The following is a 27,660-nucleotide window of genomic DNA, read 5'->3' as shown; positions in this document are numbered from 1 at the left end:
TGATGGACAGATTTAAACAACGTGGTTATGATGATACCACATTGGTGAATGCACGTAGTAAAGTGGATCTACTTTCCAGAGAAGATCTCCTGAAAAGGAAGAACAAAGATCCTGACCACTTGAAAGATCGGATTGGATGGGTGAGGGACTACAATGATGCAGATAATATGATAACAGCGGCATCCAAAAAATTGTGGCCGGTGATCCAACAAGATCGTGACCTGGTGAAACTGAAAAATACTACTATCATGCCATGCTACAAACGAGGCCGCAATGTACGGGACTGGGTGGTCCGTACCGACATTGCTAAGAGAATTCCAGCCCATACTCGTGTCAAGGAAGGTGGCTGCTACACCTGCACAGGGTGTACCACCTGTAGTGGGATGACTAACACCAAGTTCTTCTTTCACCCACTCTCTGGCACCAAATTCAAGATCAGGCATCCCGTCACCTGTACCAGCACCCATGTGGTGTATATGATTAAATGTCCCTGTGGCAAATGCTATATAGGCAAAACTGTCAGAACTTTCAGAGAAAGGATCGCTCTCCATCGCTCGGCTATCCGAGCCGCGATCAATAAAAAAGATAATGACCAGCCTGTAGCCAGGCATTTTGTCCAAGAGAAACATAGCCTGGCCAGCCTACGATACGTCATTATCGATCATGTCCCCTTAGATCCTAGAGGCGGTGATCGAGCTAAGAAGTTGCTGCAACTGGAAATGTATTGGATTTATAAATTGGACACGATGAGACCGCAAGGTCTTAATGAACAGTTCTCATTTAATATTTTTCTATAATCCAACTTTCAGTACCGCTGAGCCCCTCTTATGATTGCCATTTATATAATTGTGGTATCTTTGTTGTCTTTTTTCACACTGTATTTATGATGTTCTGGTGACTGTTTACAAGCATGTATCTGTCTCTTTCAGAGCGCCCTGGAGATGGTCTCTTAGCAACCCTGATACACACTGGTGTAGCGGTGGTGCGTCATTACGCAGCGCGCTGAAGCAGGAAGTACGGGGCAACCCGGAAGAGTGAGGGATGCGGACACGAATCTCCGGTGGAGCCTGGATTGGACGGTGCACGCTGACATGGGGTACATAGGTATGTACATTTCTGTGGTTATTTGTTCTTGTCTTGATAAAGGAGTGACTTCCGAAACGTCGACTATCCCACCTGCTTGTTGGTGTTGTTTATTGCGAATCCGAGAGAGTGCCGCCTGTCTACCCCCCTGTATATATATATATATATATATATATATATATCATGCACTGTAGACAAGACCAGGCAGCTTAAACATATTTTTGCTAATAATAGTATACAGTTTTGCAGTTTGCTGGAGAAATATTTTGCCTTTGAGTTCTACATTACCCCTCCCTTTTATGCAACTTTGAAGGACCATGAAACTGATTTGGGCAACCCCCCCCCCCTCCCCGCCCGTCTGTCCGGCGTGCCCACCGTGCCTGCCCCCCGTGCCCTCTCCCCCCATTGCCGCATGCTTACCTGTCCGCGCGTCCCGGCTCCCCTCCTGGCTTCAATAAATTCTATGCAGACGGACCACGATAAAATGGCCGCCCCCATACCACAGACAGTTTATGGGGTGGCCATTTTATCGTGGTCCGTCTCCATAGCATTGAATGAAGCCAGGAGGGGAGCCGGGACGCGCGGACAGGTAAGCATGCGGGGGATGGGGGGCGGGGGGATTACTACAGCACCGCAGCCCCCCCCCCAGCGCCCCCATATGCACAGCGTCCCCCCGCGACCGCGGGGGCTGCAGTGCTATAGTTACGCCACTGGGCAACCATCTCTTTACATTGCTGTTCAGAGAGACATGGATGGGACTGGCATTTGGAGGGTTTGCTGGTCTTTGGAATGCCATTTATAAGATCTTGATGTGTCCTCATGTAAGTTGGCTCCATTAAAGTATGTGCTCTTATCATGTAATAAAGCAATATGCAATTATACAATACAAAGTGGCTGCTATTATTATGTAGCTTTAGGGACAGCCATAACAGACACCTTGACATGTCCTGGTGGCTAAAACATATCTTTGCAAATATAAACAATTTGATATCTCTATAATTCTATTGTCATGTAGTATTCACATCTCATTGCTGGTTCTTTCCATTTTTTTGTTTTCCTAATCTCAGTCAGGCTTACCTCTTAGAAAGTAGATCATATTCATGCAATATCATCATTAGACTTTCAACCAGATTAAGTTCACTAATTGCAGGTCTGCATTCTGGACTGCAAAGATTAAAATCACAAGTTAAAAGCAGACAATGCCATCTCCCGTACATGGTTATACTGTAACTACAGAGGGATAAATGTAATAGGCTCCAATTAACCAGAGGTCCAGGATTGCGTCTACGAATGGCCGTATTTTTAAAGCAACAATTCTTTGGTTTTGCCTTGTAAATGATTGCTTCTTTAAAAATACAATTCTTAAACGAAAACCTGGATCTCTGCAAACTCGGACATTACCCATAGTTTGGATTATAGAAGTTGTGGAAAATTATTATCTACTGAAAAATATGTAATTAGACATAGTGAGAGCTTAAGTGGGCTCTGATATTAGAAACTGGTGTATTAAAACGAGAGTGTGGCCATGCCACGTCAGGTCAGAGGCAGATTTAGACCTCATGGGGCCCTAGGCACTATATCGGTTGAGGCCCTCCTCCCTCAAACAATCCAATCCATAACACTATATTTGTGCTGCTGATTGCAGCCAGCTTTGATAAAGTACCTTGGGTCGTGCACAGTCTGCCGATAGATGCTCAGCTGTGTGAAAATTGGCATAGCGTACAAATCTGCATCAGGAACTAGGCCTTTTGGAAGTAGGCTTAATACCTGTGTCATGTACAGTAAACTGACTGCCCACTTAAAGTGAATGAGACAATTATGTGCATCTAAATATTTTTATGCTATCAAAGAACATGAACAGGACTTTGGGAGTGTGGGCAGATTTCTACATGGGGCCCCTTGAGACATGCTTGGCCCTATGCAGGTGCCTAGGATGCCTTGTGGAAAATCCGCCTCTGCGTCAGTTGAACATTAAAGCTATAAGTACACTAAAAGGGACATGACTTTAGTTAAGGGGAGAAACACCGAGAGTGAGAGGAAGTTTCTGTGTGTGGTTCATTTGCAAAAGCAAATTCACTCTCTAATGGACAAAACCATGGAGGTTATTCTGGTTGGTGCGTATATTTCCGCTCTCTTTCGGAGCGGTCCGCATGCCACGCTGTGCGGACATCGTCCGTAAAAACGCCCACCTGTCCTCCGCATTCGGACGGACTCACTCTTTAAGAAGAGGGCGTGTTTACAGACGACATCCAAACCATGCGTGTGCGGTGGACACACACATATTCTGCACGGTCTTACAGCCTATGCACGGTCTTACCACGTCAGAACGGACGGGAACCTGCCCGTACGCACGTACGTATTTACGCACAAATCACCACCACTCTTATCTGAATCCCCAAATCGATCACATGACACACTTAGCCAATTAGCCAACCTCATTGAAAAGGGATTGTTTTTCCGGGTCATCTATTATTTATCTAATTGATAATTAAATTTGTTGTGAAGCCACCTGATGTTTTCCTAATGATTCTGCTGTGGTTATGTATGTCACAAATTCATTTATTTATTATATATTATTTTTGTACATTCCTGGCATGGTACCTTTTAATTTGTTACGGTTTCCATTTTATTTTTTAAGTTCTTGTAATAAATGTATATTTTTATCCCGAAATGTGTGGTTTAATTGATACATGTAGAAGTGACATGTCTATTTCTATTAGTGATAGTAAGTTCTGTCCATTGGTTGCAGTGTAAATGTGTGTGAAAACTGCAGCATATATGTGTGTGTTTAGTAATGGTCCATTTAAGCTGCAATGGTTCCAATTGAAGCACTGACAAGCGTGTAATTAATGAGTAATGAGTAAAGGAGTGTATTGTATTGTGCTCAGCTGACATTGGTTGTACTGATTGGGCGTTCCGATTGCCTAGCGCATGAACGAGTGGTGTACGCAAAGCAATACTTGCTTATGAACACCGCATATTTCTAGCCTTTTTGTTCACGTGCATTCGGTGTGCTGTCCGAATGCACGCCTACCAGAATGAGTGCACTCCCTCGTGTCCGCCCATGTTTACGCCCAGTTTAACCCACTTTGAAACTACGCCCCTGTGTATTTCCGAATGACGCCCATAATACGCCCATATTTCCTGAGTGATTGCGGTGCACATTTCTGTACGGTATTAGTGAGAACAAGTACGGAGACCATGCGTGGCACATACGCATAGCGTTCCCCAGGCATGCGCAGACGGCTAAAAAACGCCATCCGTAAGAATTCGGGAAAGTACGCACAGACCAGAATAAGGCCCCATGTGCACTGCAGGTGTGATGTACAGTATGTTCAGATGTATCCTATTATGACACAGGGCCTGATTTCTTAGCTTGCTGTTTATAAAGGTTTCATGGCCATTCAAAAAGTTCCCCAAGACATCATATGGACCTGCCCACTCTCCCAAAAGCCCCATTGATGTTCTTTTATACAGTAGGCTAAAAAAAATGTTTGGACACACAAAACGGTTTTAGCCATTGTATGTTGACAGTCAGTTTACTTTAAATGTGACACAGGTATTTCGCCTTCTTTCTAAAGACTGAGAACCCAAATTAGATTTGTATGCAATGCCAAGCAGATTTGTATGCAATACCAAGAAGATTTGTATGCAGCTGAGCATTTATCAGTAGATTGTGCAAGCCCCAAGGTACTCTATTGATGCCACTTGCAATCAGCAGCAAAATATAATTCTATGGATTGTTTGAGGGAGAAGGGCCGAAAACCAGTATCTTCCCTAGGGCCCCATGAGGTCTAAATCCAACTCTGGTTAGGGGGATATTCAATGTGTGCCAATAATTCCAGCAGTTGGTAATATTGGCACACATCTATTCTATGTTGTCATTTTCACTGAAGACTGTCAGATTTGACTATCTAAAAAGTGAAATCTGTATGGTCGAAAACGGCTGCTGGATTGGCAAATCTATAGCCATTTTCGTCCAAATACACATTGATTTCGACAATCCACATTTATTCCAACTGTTGGAACTTTTTCTAACAATCTGATCAGAACATTGAATACCAAATCAGAAATTTTCCAACAGTCAGAATCAAGCATTAAATACCACAGTTAATGGTAACATTTCACAGCTTATTAACAGTAAAAGGTGTAAAAGTATGTAGAAAACGTGATTGGAAGACTTCCACGTAATCCTAAAACTTTATGATTGGGGAAAGCAAGTTAATGTTAAATAAATATTATGGCTACTAAAATCCATTGCTACAGTAATTATTCAGATAAATCAAGATCTAGTTTTATAGCATGATAAAGAGCTGACACCTGCAAGCATTTGGAATACCAATCCCTAAAAGCAAATAATCCTGTTTATTTATTTTACACTCAGAACAGTCAGTTTATAAGATAACAATACTATTAATTGCACCCGTGTACTTACTAGCTTAGCACTCTCTTTAAGTTTACTAGGAATGTGATATGTATGTTACCATTTATCAATTTAATAATAGCTCACCTTTCTGCCAAACTTGTAAGAGCAAGCAGGGCACCAAGCAACACGTTACTGTCTCTAGCAGCTAAAAGTTTTACTAGTGTCTGAAAAACATGAAAATAAATAGAATTATTGTACTACTTAAATATACACATACACAATATGTGACAAATATAATGCAAAATATAATACGGCATGGTGATTGCTCAAGTGATCCTTTTACTAATTAGCGTAAAAATTACAAAACCCAGGATTTGTCTAAACACCATCCAAAAGTAGATATTTTAACCCCAAATAGTGCCATATCACACCATAACCTTATACAGCACCCTTCTCATCCTATAAAGCCTTGTAATAAAAACTACCAAAATATATATATTTATGGCATAGGTGTCTACACTAACGGATCCTCTTTGTAGCTCTTATCTCCTGCATCTCCCAATTGTTTGGATTATTCACTATAGCCAGGGTACAACCAAGGAATTCCTGAGCAAGGACAGTGATTTGCTGCACTCATTAATATAATATCTGCCTGGTCCCATCAGCCACTGCTGTTTACACTCAGTAAATCCTTGTGGGACCCCGAGCAGTAGAGAATACAGTTTGCCTGAGCCATGTGGTCTATGTCTTTTTATCTCAGCTGCTAGTGTGTGTGAACTGTGAAATATTTTTATTAGCAATCTTTAGTTAAACACAAAAGGCAATTCAACAAAAAGTTTTAAAATCTGTCTTTTTTTGTTTGTTTTTTAATGATCATTAAAGTAAAAAATCACACAAGATCAAATATCAAAGGCATCACATTTATAATGTATATTGTGAGAAAAAAATAAATATCACAGTGATTAGTTTCAAACAAGTAATCTGGTGCTACATGCAGCAATTTTAGTACCAAAAATTGTCAAACTGTCCCCAACTTTATTGCTACAAATGTGCAAAAAATAGATATCCCCAAACTGGGGCTTTAAATGACTCTGCAGCTGCAAACAAGTTAATGACAAGAAACCAGTATAAACAAAACAACTTGTCACGGAGAGAGTCGAGTGTTAGATAGTCCGCTTGAAAGACACAGCATTAATTACCTAACTGGTTGTCTCTAGGCAATAGGCCACACAATGTTTGAACACTTGAATTGATTCAGGTTTTTTTTACATTTTAGAGCTCTTCAGGGACAAATTGTTTTGTTTGGAATTATGCAACTAAAATATTTAGCAACAACCATTTAAGCATGTACTGTATATGCCTATATGAACGGCTATACACACCGTTTGGGTGGAGAATGACGCAAATCAATAGTAGGCAAGTATGATTTATAATACTAACTGCAACCAAATCATTTCTCTACACCACTGCTACTAAGAACCAACGGTTGTATAATGAGATCCATGCACACAGTGCATTGCCGTTGTAAAGGCACTTGATGTGCCATATCTTACATGTGATAAATCGGTTGCGATTTATCACATGAAAAATCCGGGGAGCTGCAGGCCGGGGGGGGGGGGGGGGGAGCGGCAGGATGGGAGTGGGCACCGGCCGGGGGAGTGACAGGAGCAGGCTGGGGGCGGGGTCCGGTCCTGGGTACCTGTAGGTGCAGGCTGTAATCTGTATTGTGCACTGGGAGAGCCTCAGCAGATGTAGCGGTGCTGCGGCAGGCAGGGTCAGGAGCGGGGACCGCAGATGCAGAGAGACCGGGTGCGTGACGCGACAATAGAAAGAAATCCCATTCAAAGGACTGGGCGGCCGCTGATTGGCTGAGAACTCAGTCAACCCCTTATTTCATAATTATGATATAATTATGAAATAAGGGGTGTTTCATATTGTATGGGGAGGTTAATAATGGAATGCTGTGCTTTATATATTGAAATGGTGGGGCTACGCCTAAGATATTGGGCAGTATTCAATGAGAAAAATTTGCCCTGTTTTATGGCGAATTTGTGCTTTTCGCCTTGGACGGAGCATTTTGCTCTCCAAAAGCGAGCAACCCTATTCAATGTGAAATATTCGGCGTCTTTCTAAGTGATTTTCGCCGTCTCTCTCCGTGTAGCAATTCTCCATCTTTTCATGGAGAGCTGGAATGTGAACTTTTAAACTAAAAGTTTTTTGTTTTTTTTTTGGTGTCAAAAAATCAGGATTTTTTTTCTGTGAAGGGGCATGTTATTTTTATTCATGTGCTTATAGCACATGAATATATATTTCATTTTAAAAAAATATTTTTAAATTTTTTTATTTATTTTTATTTTTTACACAGAGCAGCCAGCAGGGGGCCGGAGCTCTCGAGCCGCTCATTAGATATTCATATATTCACTGCATCCGATCATTACATATGCACGATCGGGTGCAGTGAATACTGGGTCCCCCGCTGGCTATAGGGGGGGCAGCTTGTGCTGCCTGGGTCCCGGGGAGCCCACCTCCCCTCCACATATGTTCTGGGGCAGCCATGGAGACTTTAATCTCCCTGGCTGCCACCATCCCACGGCTCCCTGCCAGCTCCCTGCCGCGGACGCTCGTCCGCTGCAGGGGTTAAGACTCGCCGCGAGTGGCGGCGAGTCTTAACCACATTGAATAGAGGGAGCAGGAGTGGCAGCGAGCCCTCTGGAACAGGGCGAGTGCATGGCGAGAGAAAAAACCTCTCGCCATGCACTGCGAATTTTTTTCATTGAATACTGCCCATTGTGTCTTGACATTTGCCCAGAGAGTAACATTGTTTTGCTGATGAGGTGTCACGTTTTTTATTCAATAAATACAACTTCTTTAAGAATTGGACTCTTGATATTTCTTATATCATGATCACGACAACATAAAATTAAAGGATTTTTACAGTGGATAGATACAATCAAGGTTACTATTCAAATATATATATCTATTAATAGATAAAATATGTTATATATTGTATATTTTTATTCTATCTATCTCTACATCTTATAAATGCAGAGTCAGCTTAATAAAATTATGAGCCCCCAGGCAATGCAATGCCGTGGGGTCCCTACCTACACAACCTCACCTCTCTATGTGCTCCTCAATTATAATATTGGGCATGATGTTACAGGATTCCGGCCAACCCTGGAGGAATGCCGACCAACACTGGCCAGCACTAACGAGATTGCCGTAAGCAGCATTTTTTATTCTTGACATGCCCTGCCTTAGGCTGCTCTCAGCCCCATATACTTGTGGGAACCCCTGGGCAGTAGTTTTTGTTTATTTGTATTACTGCAATAAACCCAAACTGAAACCACTGAACCGATTGTGACGTCGGTGTTTCACCATTTCATAGGTATGTTTTAGGCTAGGTATCATAGCGACTAGTTGTCAGGATAGTGTGGGTGGGGCACCACGGGTAAGGATCTTGTGCACTGCTCTCAGCAAGTAGGCAGCAACAGGTGTACACGCCACAATAAAAACTGAGCGTTGTCAGTCACCTGTGGGCAGGCTCCATTGGAAGGTGTTCCCTGGACTGCTCTAGTGAAGTCGGCAGCCACAGGAGTATGTGCCTCAATAGCAACCAATCAGAACACTGTGGCACATGTGAACTGGGTATTGTGATAGACTTACAGTATATTACCAAATATGAAAACCGTAGTTAAGTGACTTCTGTTATCATCAATTTACACCCGAGAGGGGGCGGATAATGCTGGTAGTAGTAAATATATATAAATAAATATAGAGTATTCATGTAATTTGTGCTGTTGAACACATGTAAATTCCCTTACTTTGTGAGCTCCACACTGTATCACCCACTCCCTTTGATCCTTAGCAGCAGCAAGTTTCTGAAAGATATCTGCAATAAATGAAAGGCGCTATAAATGACAAAATCATTATACAATAAACGTACAAGCTAAAAAGGCTATATTTAGCAACTGTATCATTGCAATGATGTATAAAACGATTATGGCTAAAACACTGCTCCTAACTAATTCATGCAGGAAACCTCGAACACCTTTTATATTTGCATAGGAAGAGGCTTGGTGTGATTTGCAGATGAGAACCTGACATATTGCAGGAACAGTGCTTCTGGCACATGCGCTGAACTTTGCATGTAAACTGTTGTATTTGCAACTCATTTCTGTATGTTCAGCTCAAGAAAAGAATGCACAGGATAAACGCTCCCTAGAGAGGTGTCCCATTTAGTGTTTGACACTTCCATAGATACACTTCTTTGGTTTCATCTAATTTAGGTATCCTTATGTCTGGGGTAAAGAGGGATGTAGTCAAAAGGTCAACAATGTCGACATTCATAATGTCATCACCACAATGTTGGCAGTTATGATGCCTACCCTGTTTAAATGGTAACAAACACTGTCATGTGAAATATTAACCTGACTAGAATGGCAATATTAGGTTACGGTTGGGGAGGCACTGACTAACAGACAGAGTACCATATGGGGGAATAGACAGACAGGCAGGAGAGGCATTGACGGACAGACAGGAGGGGAATATAGATGACAGATGGGAGAGAGCATAGACAAACAGATGAAGAGAGCACCATATTGGGGCTATAGACAGATGGACAGGAGGGGACATAGACGGACAGATAGATGGGGGCATGGGCAGACAGACAGACAGATGGAGGGCATAGCAGGACAGGCAGATGGATGAGAGGGAGAGTGCATAAATGGACGAAAGGGGGCATATATGGACAGATGGGAGGGGGAATAGAGGAAGAGATGTGAAGGGCCTTCAATGGATAAATGGATGGGAGGAGCCATAGACAGATGATGGGAGGGGGCAAAGATGAATGGATGGGAGAGGGCAAAGATAGATAGATGGATGGGTAGGGCAAAGATGGACAGATGGGAGGGCCATAGGCGGACAGACATGCGGACGTGGGATGGACAGACAAACGGATGGGGGCATAGACAAATAAAGGGCCAGATGCACTAAGCTTCAAAAGTGATAAAATGGAGAGTGATAAACAAACAACCAATCAGCTCCTGCCTGACATTTTTCAAGCACAGTCTGTGACATGTCAGGTAGGAGCTGATTGTTTGGCTGTTTATCACTCTCCATTTTATCACTTTTGAAGCTTAGTGCATCTGGCCTAATGTTAGGCATAGATGGACAGATGGATGGTAGGGGAGAGGGGATGCTGTCAATGGGAATAATTGGCATAACTATAGAGTGCCCGACTGTTTGCTTACTGGCAGGGAGGCTGAACCACCCCCAATGTGTGCCCAGAGCCACTTGTGGAAGAAAACCCAGAAGTGTAGCTGCAGTAGTGGCACCGGCGCTGCATGGCTGATTGACGTGTCATTGTCCAAGCACAATCAGTCCACCTCCAAAAGCGGATCCACCTTTAGATGCAGTGGTATTGCTTTCAAGGGCCCCTCAAGCTGGCAGGCTTCATAGCAGCTGCATCCCCTGAACCCTATATAGTTACACCACTGGGAAGCTAGGGGTCAGCTGTAGGGGGAGTTACATTAGACACTAGAGGAAAGGTTAGGGGTATGGATAAGTTTTAGGCAGTCACCTGGAGACAAGTTTGAATTTGGTGTGTGTGTGTGTGTGTGTGTGTGTGTGTGTGTGTGTCCCCTTAAAAATAAGGTGTGACACCAGCACTGGTTTTGCCTACTACATTATACAAAAATTATATGAATTGGTCCTGTGCCACCAATTCAATGCACCACTGTGCCACTGCTGTACATGGTTTTAAACCACTATCATAACAGGAAAAGCTAGATGAGGTAGAAAGAAATAACAGAAAGTTATGTATACTTTGTTTGTTGAAAACAGAAAAAAAACAATCCATATTGTTTTTTCACTATGTTATAAAATACTCTATTGTATTCTTTAATAAACAAATCAAAATTATGAAAAGTAGAAGAAATCCTTTCAAACAGACATATTTTACATTAAGATCAAAAAAGTGTACTTTCCAAAAATGTGACTAACGAAAGTAAAATACTTACTAGTCATATTGACCAACTTGTCAACATCAAACTCATCTTCACCAGAAGAGAGGTATTTATCACATGTTGTCTGCATGTACTGAAAATAAGAAGTGACTGTTCAACAAAATGACCAGCAGATGGCGAATCAACATTACAAATGAACAGGATTACTCAGATTTATACAGTAGGAAGCAATACATTCAACATCCTGCGTATCCAATTTGTGTGTAAAGAATACAGAATAGGGCTGTAGTTATTTAAGGTACAAGAACATAGGTAATGGGCAAATGCTAAAAGAATGGTAGAAAATGATCTATAGATAGCAGCAACAATTATTCAATAAAAAAAAAAAATCTAGTAATGAAGCAGCTAGGGATGCCAATCCTGGGGCATTTGTTCAATCCTGGGATCCGGGATTGAAAAATGCTCAATCCCAGGATTCCCGGAATTGGAGCAAAAGGGAAATTCTTGAAGGATAAGAAAAGGAGAATGTCGCTTTGTGATGCACCAGGGGGAGGGAGAGTTTTTTTAAAATATAACCTTTATTTATTTATAACATAAGAACTCTAGCGAAAGTTTAAAAAGACACAGTACAAACATATAATATATGCCGCTGATCCTGATGAAGCTCACTGGCGAAGCGTACGCTGACCGTACACTCCGTGGTGTGCTCCCACTTCCCTTTCCACCATGATTGCATTTTGATCTGTACTTTTATTCCTTAGCGGCTTTAGCAGTAGTGTGCACTAGCACTGATTGCGGCAAAACAGACGCTGAGTACTACACCAGACTCCGGCGCCGTGTACCTGAGCTGACAGCCCCACAGGCTGATCTCTCACCGTATGCTGTAGGGAGCCGGTCATGTCACTACAAGCTGACGCGACTAGCAGGCGCAGTGCACCAGATAGCCAAACTGCGCATCCCGCTGTCCCGGCTGATGGTCCAGAAACACAGCACTTAGCCTACCACTTACTCCTGACTTGCTCTTAAATAATACATACAGTCTAGCCCTGGACAGGGCTTCAGTACTATTAGACTGGGAGCATTTGTACTTTATAAATTATAGATTAACCGTTTAATGTGTGGACCCATGTATTAACGGTCATTGCCACAACGGCCATTACCCCAACAGTCTTTTTCATATTGATAGGGCAAAGTCAGCACTACCGTTAAGGAGCATTTAAAACATTTGTATCTATACACGTGTGACTGGCACTATTTGGAGTAACCAGACCAATTTACAGACAAATAAAGTGCACAAAACACAAATACTGTGAAAAGCATATATTTATTGTGGAAACAGTAGGAAGTGGGACTCCACGGACCTAAGGATACCTTTATCCTTTTTTATGTTTATGTTATATGTTTGTATTGTGTCTTTTTAAACTTTTGCTAGAGTTCTTATGTTATAAATAAATAAAGGTTATATTTTAAAAAAACTCTCCCTCCCCCTGGTGCATCACAAAGCGACATTCTCCTTTTCTTATCCTTCAAGAATTTCCCTTTTGCTTCAAATGATATGTCCCGTGATAGCAGACCCTTGCCATGATGATCAATGTGTATAATACAAACATCTAAAGGGTCACCCATTATCTACTCACAAAATATACTCTCCCTCTGCGATTAACCTTTTCCTTCTACTTCGATTCCCGGAATTGGCCTCTCTGATAATAAAAATTGAGGCAAGCTGCACAGCCCAGCTGCTGCCATGCCCCTACACACCACACTGTTCCGAAACAGCCGCAACGCTGCATGGGGTACTAATCCCAGAATCCTGGGATTGGAAGGCTCAATCCTGAGATACAAATCCCGCAGAATTTAACCCAAAATTCAGGGATCCGGCCAATCCCGATCCCAGGATTGGCCTCTCTAAAAGTAGCCCAGATGAAATGCTTAACAGATCTTACAGCACTATGGGACTGATATCGCAGCTTGGGCGATTATCTAACGACATCCCATGCGAGCGATATGTTGTGCACATGCATGAGCCATCCCTGTGATGGTAGCCAGCAATAGCTAGCCATTGCAGGCTGCTCGCAGGGTGATTGACACTTGCAGCCATTGAAGGCGGCATTCCCCGGCCACTGGGATGGAAGGCCGCTGAGGTCATGAGCATCCTCCTTTTCCCCACGGCCATTGCAGCGCTGAGTAAGTCCTGGGTTACTCAGTGCTGCGAACATAGGGGAAAAAAACATTCGAAGGTGAGTGATTTTAAATGATTTTCCCCTTATGTGCACGGGTGCGATTGCTTTCGCAGCCATGCACATGGGTGGGGGGAGTGCGTTCGATGTTTTTCCGTCAATTTCCGCAACGCTGCTGCCATCATTGATGGACTCCATTATAAATACACCACTGTATTCAAACAAATAACATCTTTAATGCATACATCATACACATTGACAAATATAAATACATTTAATAAAGGTTTCTGGTTTCAATAAATTAAACACTTACATGTGCAAGAATGTCAATGCCATCAATTTGATGAAGCAATCCCTGTATTAAAAGAAAGGTAACAATTCAGTTAAGTATATACTAGTAGTACATATGTATTATATTAATGTAAATCAGTAAATGGCAGCAATTTCGCCAATAAAGTGCACAGCTATAGTATGCGTGTTCTTCCCAACTGTCCTGTGTGATGGCACTGTGCTACCATCCCCTGGGTCAGAACTTTTATCCTGATCCAAGGACATCTGGAAGAGGTTGGCCCCAACTTACCAGAGCATTTACGTACATATTATGAAGCATACACAGAGCTAGTACATGCACATCGTCACCAGTAGCACATGCACCATCACAGCATGCATACGTCCAGTACTCCTATCCCCATGTTTTCAACCATCTGTTTTACTTGACAAATAGGCAGCCAGCATTGGCCGTTTGTTCTCCAGAAGCAGGTATCCGGTTGATGGGTTTGACAATCAATAGGTCAATACAATATGGTCGATATGCAAACGTCGACATCAACCAAAGGTCGTCGCACATAAAAAGTTGACATGGCTACAAAAGTTTTTGAAATTTCTTGCTTTTTTTGGGACTTTTTCATGCGTTACCATCCACATGGACTTTGACTGGGAACAGCCCAAAGCACGGGCTAGGGAAGGGAACGCAGTACACTAATTGGTAGTTCACGTGCTCAGGGGTCCACATTGACTCCAAAAAGGTGAATGTAACTAAGCATCATGAGATTAATAGTAAAATCCTGACGGGATCCCATGAATGGCAATCTATAGCAGACGTAATACATACTGTATATTAAGTACTGTACCTGATAATATTGTTCCCGGATTAATAATCTCAAACAGATCAAAACTCGCAGCACATGAACCGATGGGGCTTTGTTAATCCATTCACTATAAAAAAGAAGAAATGTGGCATATTATAAAGCATCCTATATAATACAGGGCTAATGCTGCAGCTTACCTCGGTAGAGGGAACTCAGGTGTTGCTCCGTATGGGTGCACACAGCCTCTGGCCCTGCCATTACTGCTATGTACTTCCATAATATTGGCAGGCTGGTAACTAGTGATATACTGTATATTGCCATTTACAAACAATTGGAATTATGTAGAGACAAAGGTTTCTCACAGCAATAGACTGTCACTGCATATTTTAGAATGTATCACATGCATTCCATTGTAATTATACATATTTAATGAGATCCTTGAGAATGAATATTATTCGGTATAATATTTTGCTGCTATATTGCCAGGCAGACGCCGATGCTTCGTGCAACATACAGTGTGTAGGAGCTCAGTGTGGGCTATTAAACTGTGTATAGCTGCACTTATTAATGACTGTCTGGGAATAAGGCCAACGTGGATAATACAATTACTCAGATTACAGAGACACCAAGGACTGTCACACAGTAAAACATGAAAAGAATTTGAGGAATCTCAGCACTTTGCGAATGCAGCGATATTCATATTTCTGTACAGCTGTTCAGTACATTCCTTCTGTATTTGTATTATAGACTCAGAGGCTGGAGACAGATGAGGCCTTGCACCAGGATTTCTCATGTTAGAATCCTTCCTGAACACTAATAGACTATATTTTTTAAATTAAAATCTAAGATTATTCAAATGCGGGATAATTAAAAATAGGGCTATAACTTTATTGCAACCAATATATTTATCCAGTAATTATCATATTTTTTATATTTTTTAATTGGAGATTGGCATCTTTTGTCAACATACATCTTTGTCGGCATGAGAATGTGAACATGGCTGTAATGTTGACATAATAAGCATGTCAAACAGTGGCGCAAGTTTGTCCCAATATAAAAGAACAATGCAGAAAATATTTCTATAAAGCTTGTTACATTGCACCACATTTAATTATTTTGTTATTTACTTTGTATAAATACATTGCTTAGCAACCATACCTGTGACCTGTCTCAATGGCGGCAGACATTCAGGGCCGGCGCCACCACTAGGCAGCTTTAGGCAATTGCCTATTGGCGCCACTCAATGGAGGGTTGCATTGCAGGCTGCCGATGAATGGCGGTTTTATTATTGCCATACCTCCCCAGCTGAGCTCAGTGGGTGGGTAGGGCAGGGTGCTAATTGACACAAAGCTAATTCAGTTTTCGGCCACCTGCAACTGCACTCTACATACTGCGCTGCAGGAGGAAGCTGGAGCAACCCCCACCTGACTTTTACGATTGCTGTCAGCACCTCTACTCGGTGAAGCAGGAGGACCATCGGCGGCACCTGTGGCTGAAGGAGAAGGCCTAACAGCGGCGGTGCCTGTGTGTGGTGGAGAAGGACCAGTGGTGCCTCTGTGTGGAGGAGAAGGACCAGCAGTGGCACCTGTATGCAGAGGAGCAGAGGCCCGGAAGCTGCATCTATGTACGGGAGGAGCAGGAGTCCTGGCAGAGCCGCCACTATGTGGGAGAGTAGGCCCGGGGACGGCTCCTGTACGCGGGAGAACAGAGGCCCTGCATTGTGAGAGCAGGAGGCAAGGCAGCGGCAGCAAGGAGCGGGACTCAGGTGCTGGTGATAACATCTTTGTGGTGAATAGCTCATACTTTCGGGGGGGCGGCAGTGGTGCAGAGATGTAAAATTAGGAAGTACAGCCCGGCTTTCCCTCTCGCCTGTCTTTTCTTTCCCCCTCCTCCCTGCCTTTCCCCCCCCCCCCCCAGTCACCCCCTCCCATCTCTCCCACCCCCAGTCACCCCCTCCCTCACTTTCCCAACTCTCCCCCGCCCAAGACACCTCCACCCACCCCCTCCTTTGCTCTCTTTCTCCCTTCCATGCTCCCCCTCCCTTTCCTGCACTCCTCTGCTCTCTCTCCTTTTCCTCCCTCTCCCCAGTGCTCCTCCACCCCCTTTCCCCTCAACACCCCACTCTTCTTTCTTTTTTTCCCTCCCTCGCTCTCTCTCCTCTTTTTCTCCACCCCTCTTCCTTGTGCTCCCTTGCTCTTTCTCCTCTCCATTTCCCTCTCCTGTTCTCACCCTCCCTCTCTCGCTCTTTCTTCTCTCTCTTTTTCGCTTCTGTGCCCCCTCTCCCTCTCTTCCCTGAGCTCCTGCACACTTTCCTCTCTTTTTCTTCCTCCAATGCTCCCCCACCCCCTCCCTCTATCCCAGGATTTTTCTCCCTGTCCTCTGTTTATCTCAATCCTCTCACTATCACACTCTCAAAATGTCTGTCTCATGCACTGTCTCTTTCTCTTTGCCATGCTTTTGCCCAAGGGTGTGTGTGTGTGTGGGGGGGGGGGGGGGGGGGCTGGTTCAAGACCATTACTATTAGGCAGAGTAATGTAGTGTAGTAACTTCAGATAGCTATGGGGCAGTATGGATGGTGTAATGGTTAGCATTACTGCCTCACAGCGCTGAGGTCATGGGTTCAATTCCGACCATGGCTCTAAATGTATTCTCCCCGTACTTGCGTGGGTTTCCTCCGGGTACTCTGGCTTCTGGTAGGCTAATTGGCTCCCAATAAATGAACCCTAGAATGGCTGTGTGTGTGTGTGTATACATGTGGAAGGGAATATAGATTGTAAGCTCCACTGGGGCAGGGACTGATGTGAATGGTCAAATATTCTCTGTAAAGCGCTGCAGAATCTGTGTGCTCTATATAAGAAACTGTTAATAAATAAATAATAGCTAGAATTCACATGCTTCTTATGCAGGATCAACTCGTAGCTCATTCAGTAAGGTATCTGCTTTTTTTTAACATCAATATTTTATTGAAAAATATTCAAATTTTTGATTGAGGGTTACAGAATAAAGTAAAAAGGGGGGGAGGGAACAGGGGGGACAAGGGGGGGGGGGGGGGTACATAGACTCTGTACATAAGTAAGCAGGCAAGAAATATCGTCATACGGTACACAATGAGAATTTAGTAGACCTAAAGAGAAACATCAGGTAAAATATTTAACCATAACAGTAATGTAAGCTATATCTATAGTAGCCAAATAAATCTAACAATAAAATAATTAAATAAACATTAAGTACGCAACCAACACAGGCAGATCGTAGAGTGGAGAATTGAGGGATCATGGAGAGTCTGTGGATTCTGCTTGCATCTCGTTAAGGCTGAATTGTAGGGGTCACATTGGGGTGATTTGGGAATGTGCGATGTACCTGCTCCAATAGTAACATATTCATGCCAAAGCAACCAGCGAGCCATTGAAGCAGATGCAGAGCCTGAGTGGGAAGAATATTGTGTTTCCAAGGTGAAGTTAAAGTTAATTTTCTGAATAACTTTTAACAGTAGAGGAGGCGTGGATTGTTTCCAGCACTGGGCCAGGGCTGCGCGGGCCGCAATGAATATATGGCCTAGAACATAGCGTTTATTAGGCAAGACCGTGTCAGGGTTGATATTGAATAAGGCTATTAATGGAGTGGGTAATAGTGCTGTGTCTAAGACCTGATTTGCTAGGTCAAATACTTCCTTCCAAAACACAGTGAGGAGGGGACAAGACCAGAATATGTGGTATATGTGACCGATACTACCACATTGTCTCCAACAGAACTTGGAACACGAGGGCCAGAAGGAGTGTAGTTTGGCTGGGGTTAAATATAATCTGTGTATTAGTTGTATGTGCATCTCGGTATGGTTCATACATTTTGACATAGCATAGGAGGAGAAAAAAATTTTGCTCCATTGAGCGCCCGAGAGGGTCATACCTAGGTCAACTTCCCACTTAGACTTTGCATTTGACTTAGGGGAATTTGGAATGTCTATCAATGTTTTATACCAAAATGTAACGTCCCCTTTCGAGTTTGGTAGGTTAAGGCGAGAATAGATGTGTGAATCAAAGTTACTAGGTGTACTATTAGAAGTATGGGCAGTATTCCACCAGTGGCAAATTTGAAAATAATGTAGTAGTTCAGATTTGGGGAAGGTATTTGCTTTTAATGTAGCAGGTCATGGGTTATAATACAGGGTGTGACATTTTACAATAAAGAGTTTGCAAGTAGGGGGGAGTCAGCCACAGAAGTGATATTGATGGCTTTCATTCAAACTCACAGGGGAGGAAAGGTGCCCACTGGGAGCAGGAGCCTGGCGGCAGATGACTCCATTGCCTCCCAGAGTTACACCTCTGATGTCAACATTGATGAAATGTACACATGTTTAAAATGTGAATACAAATTTCACTAGTAGTGACAAACCTTATATGGCGGCTCCAGCGGTGTCTTCCAGGTCTAGGTCCAAGTCGGGATGGCTTCTGGTGGATTCTGCACAACTTCTAGTGGTAAATACTACTAACTGTAACCTCCCCTAGTACCTAACTCCAACTCCTGCAAACTAACTGTAACCCTCCCTCTGTTGCCTAATACCCTCTCCTCCTGTAGCCAAACTCTAGCCGTCTTCTGCTGGCGGTGGCAAACAAAATATTTCACATGTCTACATTTCAGATGTCAACATGCAAAAATATTGACGTTCTGCACATGCCGTCATGTTCAATTGAATGTTGACATTTCAACAATGTTCATGCAGTAGTTAAGCAATGTGAATGCGCAATTAAACCACAGTGCAGCTACCGTACAGAACCACAGAGTAGATACACCTCTAACTACTCAATATAGACAATTGTACAAGAAAGGAGAAGTGGAACTGCCAGGTGGCGCTCAGATAGTAACTATGAAAAAAGGGTGATAGACCTCAGGTGTAATATAGTATAAATACAATAAGAGGATTTATACAAAACCAGGTATCAATTCTCAGTATCCCACACAATCTGGGGAACGTAAATAATTCCAATTTTCCACAAGGGAATTTCTCTCCTATTGAATATAAATGGGAAACACAATAGGGAGAGACATGGTGCAGATCATTTAAAGTAAAAACAATTTAATACATTTTCATACACTCACAAGTGTTGCAGATAAAAAGGCGTGTAACAAAGTATCCAGGGCATTACAGCATACACAGTGATGGTATTCGGAAGGAAGTCCTGTTCAGGGTCCCTTGGTCCGGAATCAAGGGGGGCTCAGTCCAGGGTCCTTCACCGATGTAGATGCCGCTGCTCCAGGATCAATGCACAGGCGAAAAAGCGGGACACGCTTAACGCGTTTCGGAAGTACTATCTTCCTTCTTCAGAAGCGTGTATAAAAGTCCCCAAGCGGGCATATATATACCCCTTGCAATTTCTAAAACATACAATACAGCTGCCGCTAATCGGCGTTCAATATCCGGGTTCCGTGTGGAATCAAAATGGTGGTGCGTTTCACGCACAGGAAGTGCGTCACTATATGCATTCCAAATGCCGGAAGTTGCCGCGCTCAGCACTGGTCAGTGCGAGTGACGGCTCAAAGATGGCGGTGCGTTCCTTATACAGGAAACGCTTCATATTATGCGGTCCAGCAGCCGGAAATACCACGCTGTATACTCAGCGGTGCAGGGATGCGTTCCGTTGAGGGTTGGAACGCATCCCTGCACCGCTGAGTATACAGCGTGGTATTTCCGGCTGCTGGACCGCATAATATGAAGCGTTTCCTGTATAAGGAACGCACCGCCATCTTTGAGCCGTCACTCGCACTGACCAGTGCTGAGCGCGGCAACTTCCGGCATTTGGAATGCATATAGTGACGCACTTCCTGTGCGTGAAACGCACCACCATTTTGATTCCACACGGAACCCGGATATTGAACGCCGATTAGCGGCAGCTGTATTGTATGTTTTAGAAATTGCAAGGGGTATATATATGCCCGCTTGGGGACTTTTATACACGCTTCTGAAGAAGGAAGATAGTACTTCCGAAACGCGTTAAGCGTGTCCCGCTTTTTCGCCTGTGCATTGATCCTGGAGCAGCGGCATCTACATCGGTGAAGGACCCTGGACTGAGCCCCCCTTGATTCCGGACCAAGGGACCCTGAACAGGACTTCCTTCCGAATACCATCACTGTGTATGCTGTAATGCCCTGGATACTTTGTTACACGCCTTTTTATCTGCAACACTTGTGAGTGTATGAAAATGTATTAAATTGTTTTTACTTTAAATGATCTGCACCATGTCTCTCCCTATTGTGTTTCCCATTTATATTCAATAGGAGAGAAATTCCCTTGTGGAAAATTGGAATTATTTACGTTCCCCAGATTGTGTGGGATACTGAGAATTGATACCTGGTTTTGTATAAATCCTCTTATTGTATTTATACTATATTACATTTCAACAATGTTGACATCATACAGTAACTGTCTTAAAAGATTTTGTATAGTAAAGCATAAATACAAAATAAATATATAAATAAATGTTATAAATGTGTCAGGCATCTGGGGTCTTAGCCATACATACTCCTACGCTGCTCCCATATTGAGGTCGTCTTCTGCAATCCTGATCTACTGTTTGTATTTATTTCCTGGACTACATGGCTGCAGTCAGGTGACTGATATGACAGGCAGGAGTGTCTTATTTAGACCTGCTTAGGACTCCAGTGCATTGCGTGAACAAGGGTGTATAGATCCGCACAGACTGGACAGATAATTTTATTTAGATATATAACCAACTTATAGAAACTACTTAAACAGTTTTTTGTAGTTATGGGGTTGGCGGTGCGCCCTGCGTTTATATTCAATGCTAATACACTGGGGTTTTGGTCAGGAAAAGGCTGACAAAGACAGAAAAAACGCTTTTTGGGCGCACTCCTTTTTAAATTTTGACTGGGTTAAATGATTATTTTAAAACATAGCTTTTATTAGAGACTTTTATAAAATATATGGCACATTAAGAAAAATTAATTGTTTTGGATTTGTTTAGTATGTAGTGTGATCCTTAAACTATAATTGTTTAAGGGATAAAAATTATTGTATCACACGTTAGTTTATCATTTATGCACTGTATTCTCAAAGGTACGATTACCAGTGATCATAGGCAGAAAAATGATTCGGTTCCCCTTAGGAAATGACAACAATTCTGTGCTAGTATTGCACAATAGGTATACCAAAATGGTTACCATACAAGAAAAGCCTCAGACATAAATGGTACTCAATCTGGCAGTCATATATACAGCAGTTGGATTGAAGTGGCGATTCACCTCCCTTGTATTTATATTTATATTGCCACACCTGGTCTTCCCCAGGGGTCTCCAACCTGGGTACTGTCCTGGCCCTCCACTGCTTGGCTTCCAAGTTCGGAGAGGGTTTGGGCAATCCAGCGGGGTATGGTGGCAATATATCAGGGTTAATTCGGTGTACTTCAATCCATTGAGGCTGTTGGACTACAGATAGAAATTGCGCAGCCGACTCGACCAATAGGTTTGAGAGAGGCAAACTGAATGGGCAGAGATGCTCAAAGTCACAAGCAAAATATAAAAAACGGTGTTTTGGTATTAAGGCGAACTGTGGGTAGAGGAGCCAAAGTGTATCACTATATATAAATTATACGTTAAATACGTTAAATAAGTTCAGAGGCTTTCGGCTATCATATGGCACAATGAGTTATGCATGAACTGGACAAGCCCAGCAAGGTCACAAAAAATACTCTCGCACATATATATCTTCGAGAATTGTGGAAAACTAAAGGTGAAAAGCCTTTAGAAGTAGTGGCAAGGTTAAGGCTAAATCTGCCTGTATATACACACTGTTACACAATTGATTGAACAGATAGTTGGTGCTTGTCAGGTTATGAGCCTGAAATAGTAAAGTCTGCACAAACTGCAATTCTTGACACAGTTGAATCCACCTGTGTGGATGAGTTATACATGAACTGGACAAGCCCAGCAAGGTCACAAAAAATACTCTCGCACATATATATCTTAGAGAATTGTGGAAAACTAAAGGTGAAAGGCCTTTAGGAGTAGTGGCAAGGTTAAGGCTAAATCTGCCTGTATATACACACTGTTACACAATTGATTGAACAGATAGTTGGTGCTTGTCAGGTTATGAGCCTGAAATAGTGAAGTCTGCACAAGCTGCAATTGTTGACACAGTTAAGTCCACCTGTGTAGATGATGTAGGCAAAGAGTACTGGGTTGATATGTTCAGCTTCTCATGCTGACTCACTTGCTTGGGATAGAAACACACGGAGTAGCACAATGATACATGTTTTAAGCATAATTAATACAATGTTACTTGTTCGCGTGAGTAAAGGATCTGCTCGTTAGCTGCTGGTGAAATGGAGACTGTGTTATATTAATTGACACGGAGTGTGTTGACACTCTGTAGCTAACTGTCCCGTGAGAGACCCAGGGTGGGTGATGTGCCGAGCTGACAGTAAAGGACACTTAATGGTATTCGGCAAAGTTAACAGAATGGGAGCACTTCCCGACTGCACATTGCAGTGGGAGATGCGCCCAAGTACCTGCTGCCGCTGCCTAGGTTAGCGGCTGTCGGCGGGCTTCAGCGTATCAGGATGTGCTGTGTGAGCCGGAGAGGTAGAGCGCCGGGTTGGCGGGTGCTGTATTCCAGTACTGCCGGTGGCTGGGGGGATGCGTGGAGTCGGAGAGACGGGAAGCCGGACCCGCTGATACCTGTTACCCGGATGAAGATTAGATGGCCCGGAGTGAGTCAAGCGGTGGCTGGATCCCGTTATGCTGCTTATGGATGCCAGAGAGGTGAGGCTCAAGGGGAACTGGCTCGTGGAGCTGGACACGTGTTTCGCCTATAGGGCTTCTTCCTGCAGTGTATCATTGTGCTACTCCGTGTGTTTCTATCCCAAGCAAGTGAGTCAGCATGAGAAGCTGAACATATCAACCCAGTACTCTTTGCCTACATCATCTACACAGGTGGACTTAACTGTGTCAACAATTGCAGCTTGTGCAGACTTCACTATTTCAGGCTCATAACCTGACAAGCACCAACTATCTGTTCAATCAATTGTGTAACAGTGTGTATATACAGGCAGATTTAGCCTTAACCTTGCCACTACTCCTAAAGGCCTTTCACCTTTAGTTTTCCACAATTCTCTAAGATATATATGTGCGAGAGTATTTTTTGTGACCTTGCTGGGCTTGTCCAGTTCATGTACAGTATAACTCATCCACACAGGTGGATTCAACTGTGTCAAGAATTGCAGTTTGTGCAGACTTTACTATTTCAGGCTCATAACCTGACAAGCACCAACTATCTGTTCAATCAATTGTGTAACAGTGTGTATATACAGGCAGATTTAGCCTTAACCTTGCCACTACTTCTAAAGGCTTTTCACCTTTAGTTTTCCACAATTCTCGAAGATATATATGTGCGAGAGTATTTTTTGTGACCTTGCTGGGCTTGTCCAGTTCATGCATAACTCATTGTGCCATATGATAGCCGAAAGCCTCTGAACTTATTTAACGTATTTAACGTATAATTTATATATAGTGATACACTTTGGCTCCTCTACCCACAGTTCGCCTTAATACCAAAACACCGTTTTTTATATTTTGCTTGTGACTTTGAGCATCTCTGCCCATTCAGTTTGCCTCTCTCAAACCTATTGGTCGAGTCGGCTGCGCAATTTCTATCTGTAGTCCAACAGCCTCAATGGATTGAAGTACACCGAATTAACCCTGATATATTGCCACCATACCCCGCTGGATTGCCCAAACCCTCTCCGAACTTGGAAGCCAAGCAGTGGAGGGCCAGGACAGTACCCAGGTTGGAGACCCCTGGGGAAGACCAGGTGTGGCAATATAAATATAAATACAAGGGAGGTGAATCGCCACTTCAATCCAACTGCTGTATATATGACTGCCAGATTGAGTACCATTTATGTCTGAGGCTTTTCTTGTATGGTAACCATTTTGGTATACCTATTGTGCAATACTAGCACAGAATTGTTGTCATTTCCTAAGGGGAACCGAATCATTTTTCTGCCTATGATCACTGGTAATCGTACCTTTGAGAATACAGTGCATAAATGATAAACTAACGTGTGATACAATAATTTTTATCCCTTAAACAATTATAGTTTAAGGATCACACTACATACTAAACAAATCCAAAACAATTAATTTTTCTTAATGTGCCATATATTTTATAAAAGTCTCTAATAAAAGCTATGTTTTAAAATAATCATTTAACCCAGTCAAAATTTAAAAAGGAGTGCGCCCAAAAAGCGTTTTTTCTGTCTTTGTCAGCCTTTTCCTGACCAAAACCCCAGTGGACTCCAGTGCATTGCCAGAACCACTCACTTCCAAGTAGAGTTGAGGATCACACTGGCTCCAAGTCCAGCTCACTCATCAGGGACCCTCACAGGGCTTCTGTTGCACCGGCTCCATACTTAGATCTGTAGAACTCTCTCTCTGGGAGGGGACAGTCAGGTCAGCACAGCAGGGGGTGGGTCGTGGTAAGGGGGCATGGTGTGGCACTCGGGGTGGTTTGGTAGCATGTGTTGTATAGGACGATATACATTGCTAATATTACTGGCATTGTATTGTGGGGAGCATGGCTATGATGATGTGATTAGTGCGAATTGCATCATCAGCCGCATCATCAGCAGATGGGAGAAATCTGGTAGCTGGGGACATTACTGTGCTACCTACAGTATAGTGTCTTTGAGTTCCCAGTAAAGGGTGCCAGCTCCATGCATGTTGGGGTTGAGTTCTCCCAGAACCATTCACTGTGCTGAATCCCAGCTCTGTATTCTAGTCCAGTCCCTGGCCATAAGGTCAGCCCATTTCCCAATGTTAAGCCAGTCTTGGCGATTCTACTGTATTACATCTGTCCAGTTTCAGTTCACTTCAGCTTTAACTAGACCAGTGGCTCCCAATTTTTTTTTTAAGCGTATCAGATCTTATCAGGGCACCCCTAGCATAAAATAATGTATTTATGGATTTGAAATACAATATTAAAATAAGCAAATGGTGTCTTATATGCCACCCTTAGGTTTAGTTATGTGCTGGTGTACATTTATGCTTCTGATTATCCACATGTGTTATGATTGGCAGCCACTAGCACTTGTTTTGCCCATCATTTTAACCCTAGGGTGCCTAGGCACACAGTTTGGGAACCACTGGACTAGACCCTATGGTCGGGCTCGGATCAACTTAAAAATACTAAGCGTGACAAAATAAATTTGCTTCTAGCATTTTCCCTGTTATGGTAGCATTCATTAAGGAGATACTGTAAGATGTAAAAATTATCATTATTATTGCTATGTTAGTGTCAACATATTAACCAGTGCTGTACATTGGGGGAGGGGATCGTGATAGAAATAATTATAATTAATATATGTATTAATCATACAATTACATTTATCATCTATATATGTCTAGTGTCCATGTGGCACCAAAACACTGGCATCTGTGAAACTACATCTACTAGCTTTCGAAGCATTTGCTTCGAGCGGGCTTACTAGTTATATAATATATATCAAATCAATCTTCTTCAAAAACAATACTTACAGTATATGCTACTTTATATTTATAAATGTAAAACAATTAAAATCATTAAACACATTACAAATGTCTCTGCTTACTGTACCTGCAGCCAAGCCTGTTTTTCACCAGCGCCATGAAGATATCAAGAAACAAGTTGTGCTGCGAGTGCTGGGTAAAGTTCCTCTCATCTTTGTAATTAATGCTAGAAGAAGAGATCAATTATGAAACAGCCCAGATAGTCAAATATTGTCTTATCAATATTCTCAACATGAGATTGTCAACATGGTCGTAATGCTTATATTACATATTTACATGTCGGCATATGCTGAATGTCAAGCTTAACCATTTAGCATTAAGATATTGATGTTATCTCGACATTGTTATGACGACAGAGTAGTTTTCCTGATCCTAACCCACACAGTAACATTATCCCTACTTTAACAGTTACTCTGACATCGACAGCAACCATAAACTATAACCCTAACCCTAAACTTCATGGATATGTCCTCATTATGACAATGTCAACATATCAGATGCAATGTCGACATTTTTACTATGTTGAAAACATCAATGTTGACCCACTTCAGACAACATTGTGAATGTCTTCATCATGAACGGTGGTAACATGTTGACTGCATATTCCTTCATATTCCTCCTTGGTAGCAATCCCTAAGGCCCTGCTTTGTCAGTTTCTGTCTTGGAAATGACAAGGATATCAGCAGCAATTGAGGAGCTCCAGTGTTCCTTTAATGATTGTACGTGGCTGCTGTCAATGAGAAACTAACAAAATATGACAGAACCCGAGCATATCAAGTGAGGACTGTTAGCAACTGCTACATTAATCTGTATAATCAGCACATTTTGCCAATTATACACATATTACCGGTATTTACATTTTGTCCATTACTGTGCATAAAGAAAAAAAATATTTAGAACTGATGAAGAATTGTCGCTAATCATATAGGGCCTGACTAAAATCATTGCTGTTCTCTAAAAGGTGATTTTTTAAATATATATATATATATATATATATATATATATATATATATATATATATATATATAGAAAGGGAGATAGATGTGCGCTCTGTTCACCACTTAATAATCATACATTGGTACATAAAATGTATATTTATTCAGATTTTCTTTACAGTAAGAATAAAACAGTTTTTCAATAAAATCAATGTAGATTCCAGATTCAGATATAATGCTGTTCAAATGAACGACAGGAAGAAGATCCAACTTCAAAACATATAGACTTCTTAGAATACGAAACCCTACGCGTTTCGTCCCTTAGGACTTCATCAGGGGTAAATGAAGATCTGAATGAGGATCCAATCTGGATAGTACCATACATAAAGGTTTCTTCCAACGACAAATGCTGGGTATAAAAGCTGGGTATATAAGATTACTGACCACGTCAGTTCTGGTAAAACCTCTGTCCTGCAGAGGTATAGG

General features: G+C 42.5%; 1 protein-coding gene and 2 pseudogenes across 4 annotated transcripts in view; 1 reads left to right on the top strand and 2 right to left on the bottom strand.

Annotated features, from left to right (window-relative positions):
* Positions 1–27,660, bottom strand: part of NEK10 (NIMA related kinase 10) — a 335,666-nt gene that overhangs the window by 280,026 nt on the left and 27,980 nt on the right. For all 4 annotated transcript variants that reach the window (XM_083188708.1, XM_083188706.1, XM_083188709.1 and 1 more), the window contains exons 5-11: positions 26,307–26,405; positions 14,723–14,807; positions 13,906–13,947; positions 11,470–11,548; positions 9,274–9,341; positions 5,594–5,673; positions 2,161–2,247 (exon numbers count right to left, since the gene is read on the bottom strand). In XM_083188708.1, coding sequence (XP_083044834.1) covers positions 2,161–2,247; positions 5,594–5,673; positions 9,274–9,341; positions 11,470–11,548; positions 13,906–13,947; positions 14,723–14,807; positions 26,307–26,405 — 540 coding nt within the window. The remainder of the gene's footprint in view (positions 1–2,160; positions 2,248–5,593; positions 5,674–9,273; positions 9,342–11,469; positions 11,549–13,905; positions 13,948–14,722; positions 14,808–26,306; positions 26,406–27,660) is intronic.
* On the bottom strand, positions 21,957–22,075 carry LOC146006011 (5S ribosomal RNA; annotated as a pseudogene).
* On the top strand, positions 24,398–24,516 carry LOC146006009 (5S ribosomal RNA; annotated as a pseudogene).

Source organism: Crinia signifera, chromosome 5 (assembly GCF_055691185.1).
Source record: "Crinia signifera chromosome 5, ASM5569118v1, whole genome shotgun sequence".
Classification (NCBI taxonomy): Eukaryota; Metazoa; Chordata; class Amphibia; order Anura; family Myobatrachidae; genus Crinia; species Crinia signifera.
The sequence above is the reverse complement of the archived record's forward strand: the minus strand, read 5'-3'. Positions and strand labels throughout refer to the sequence as shown.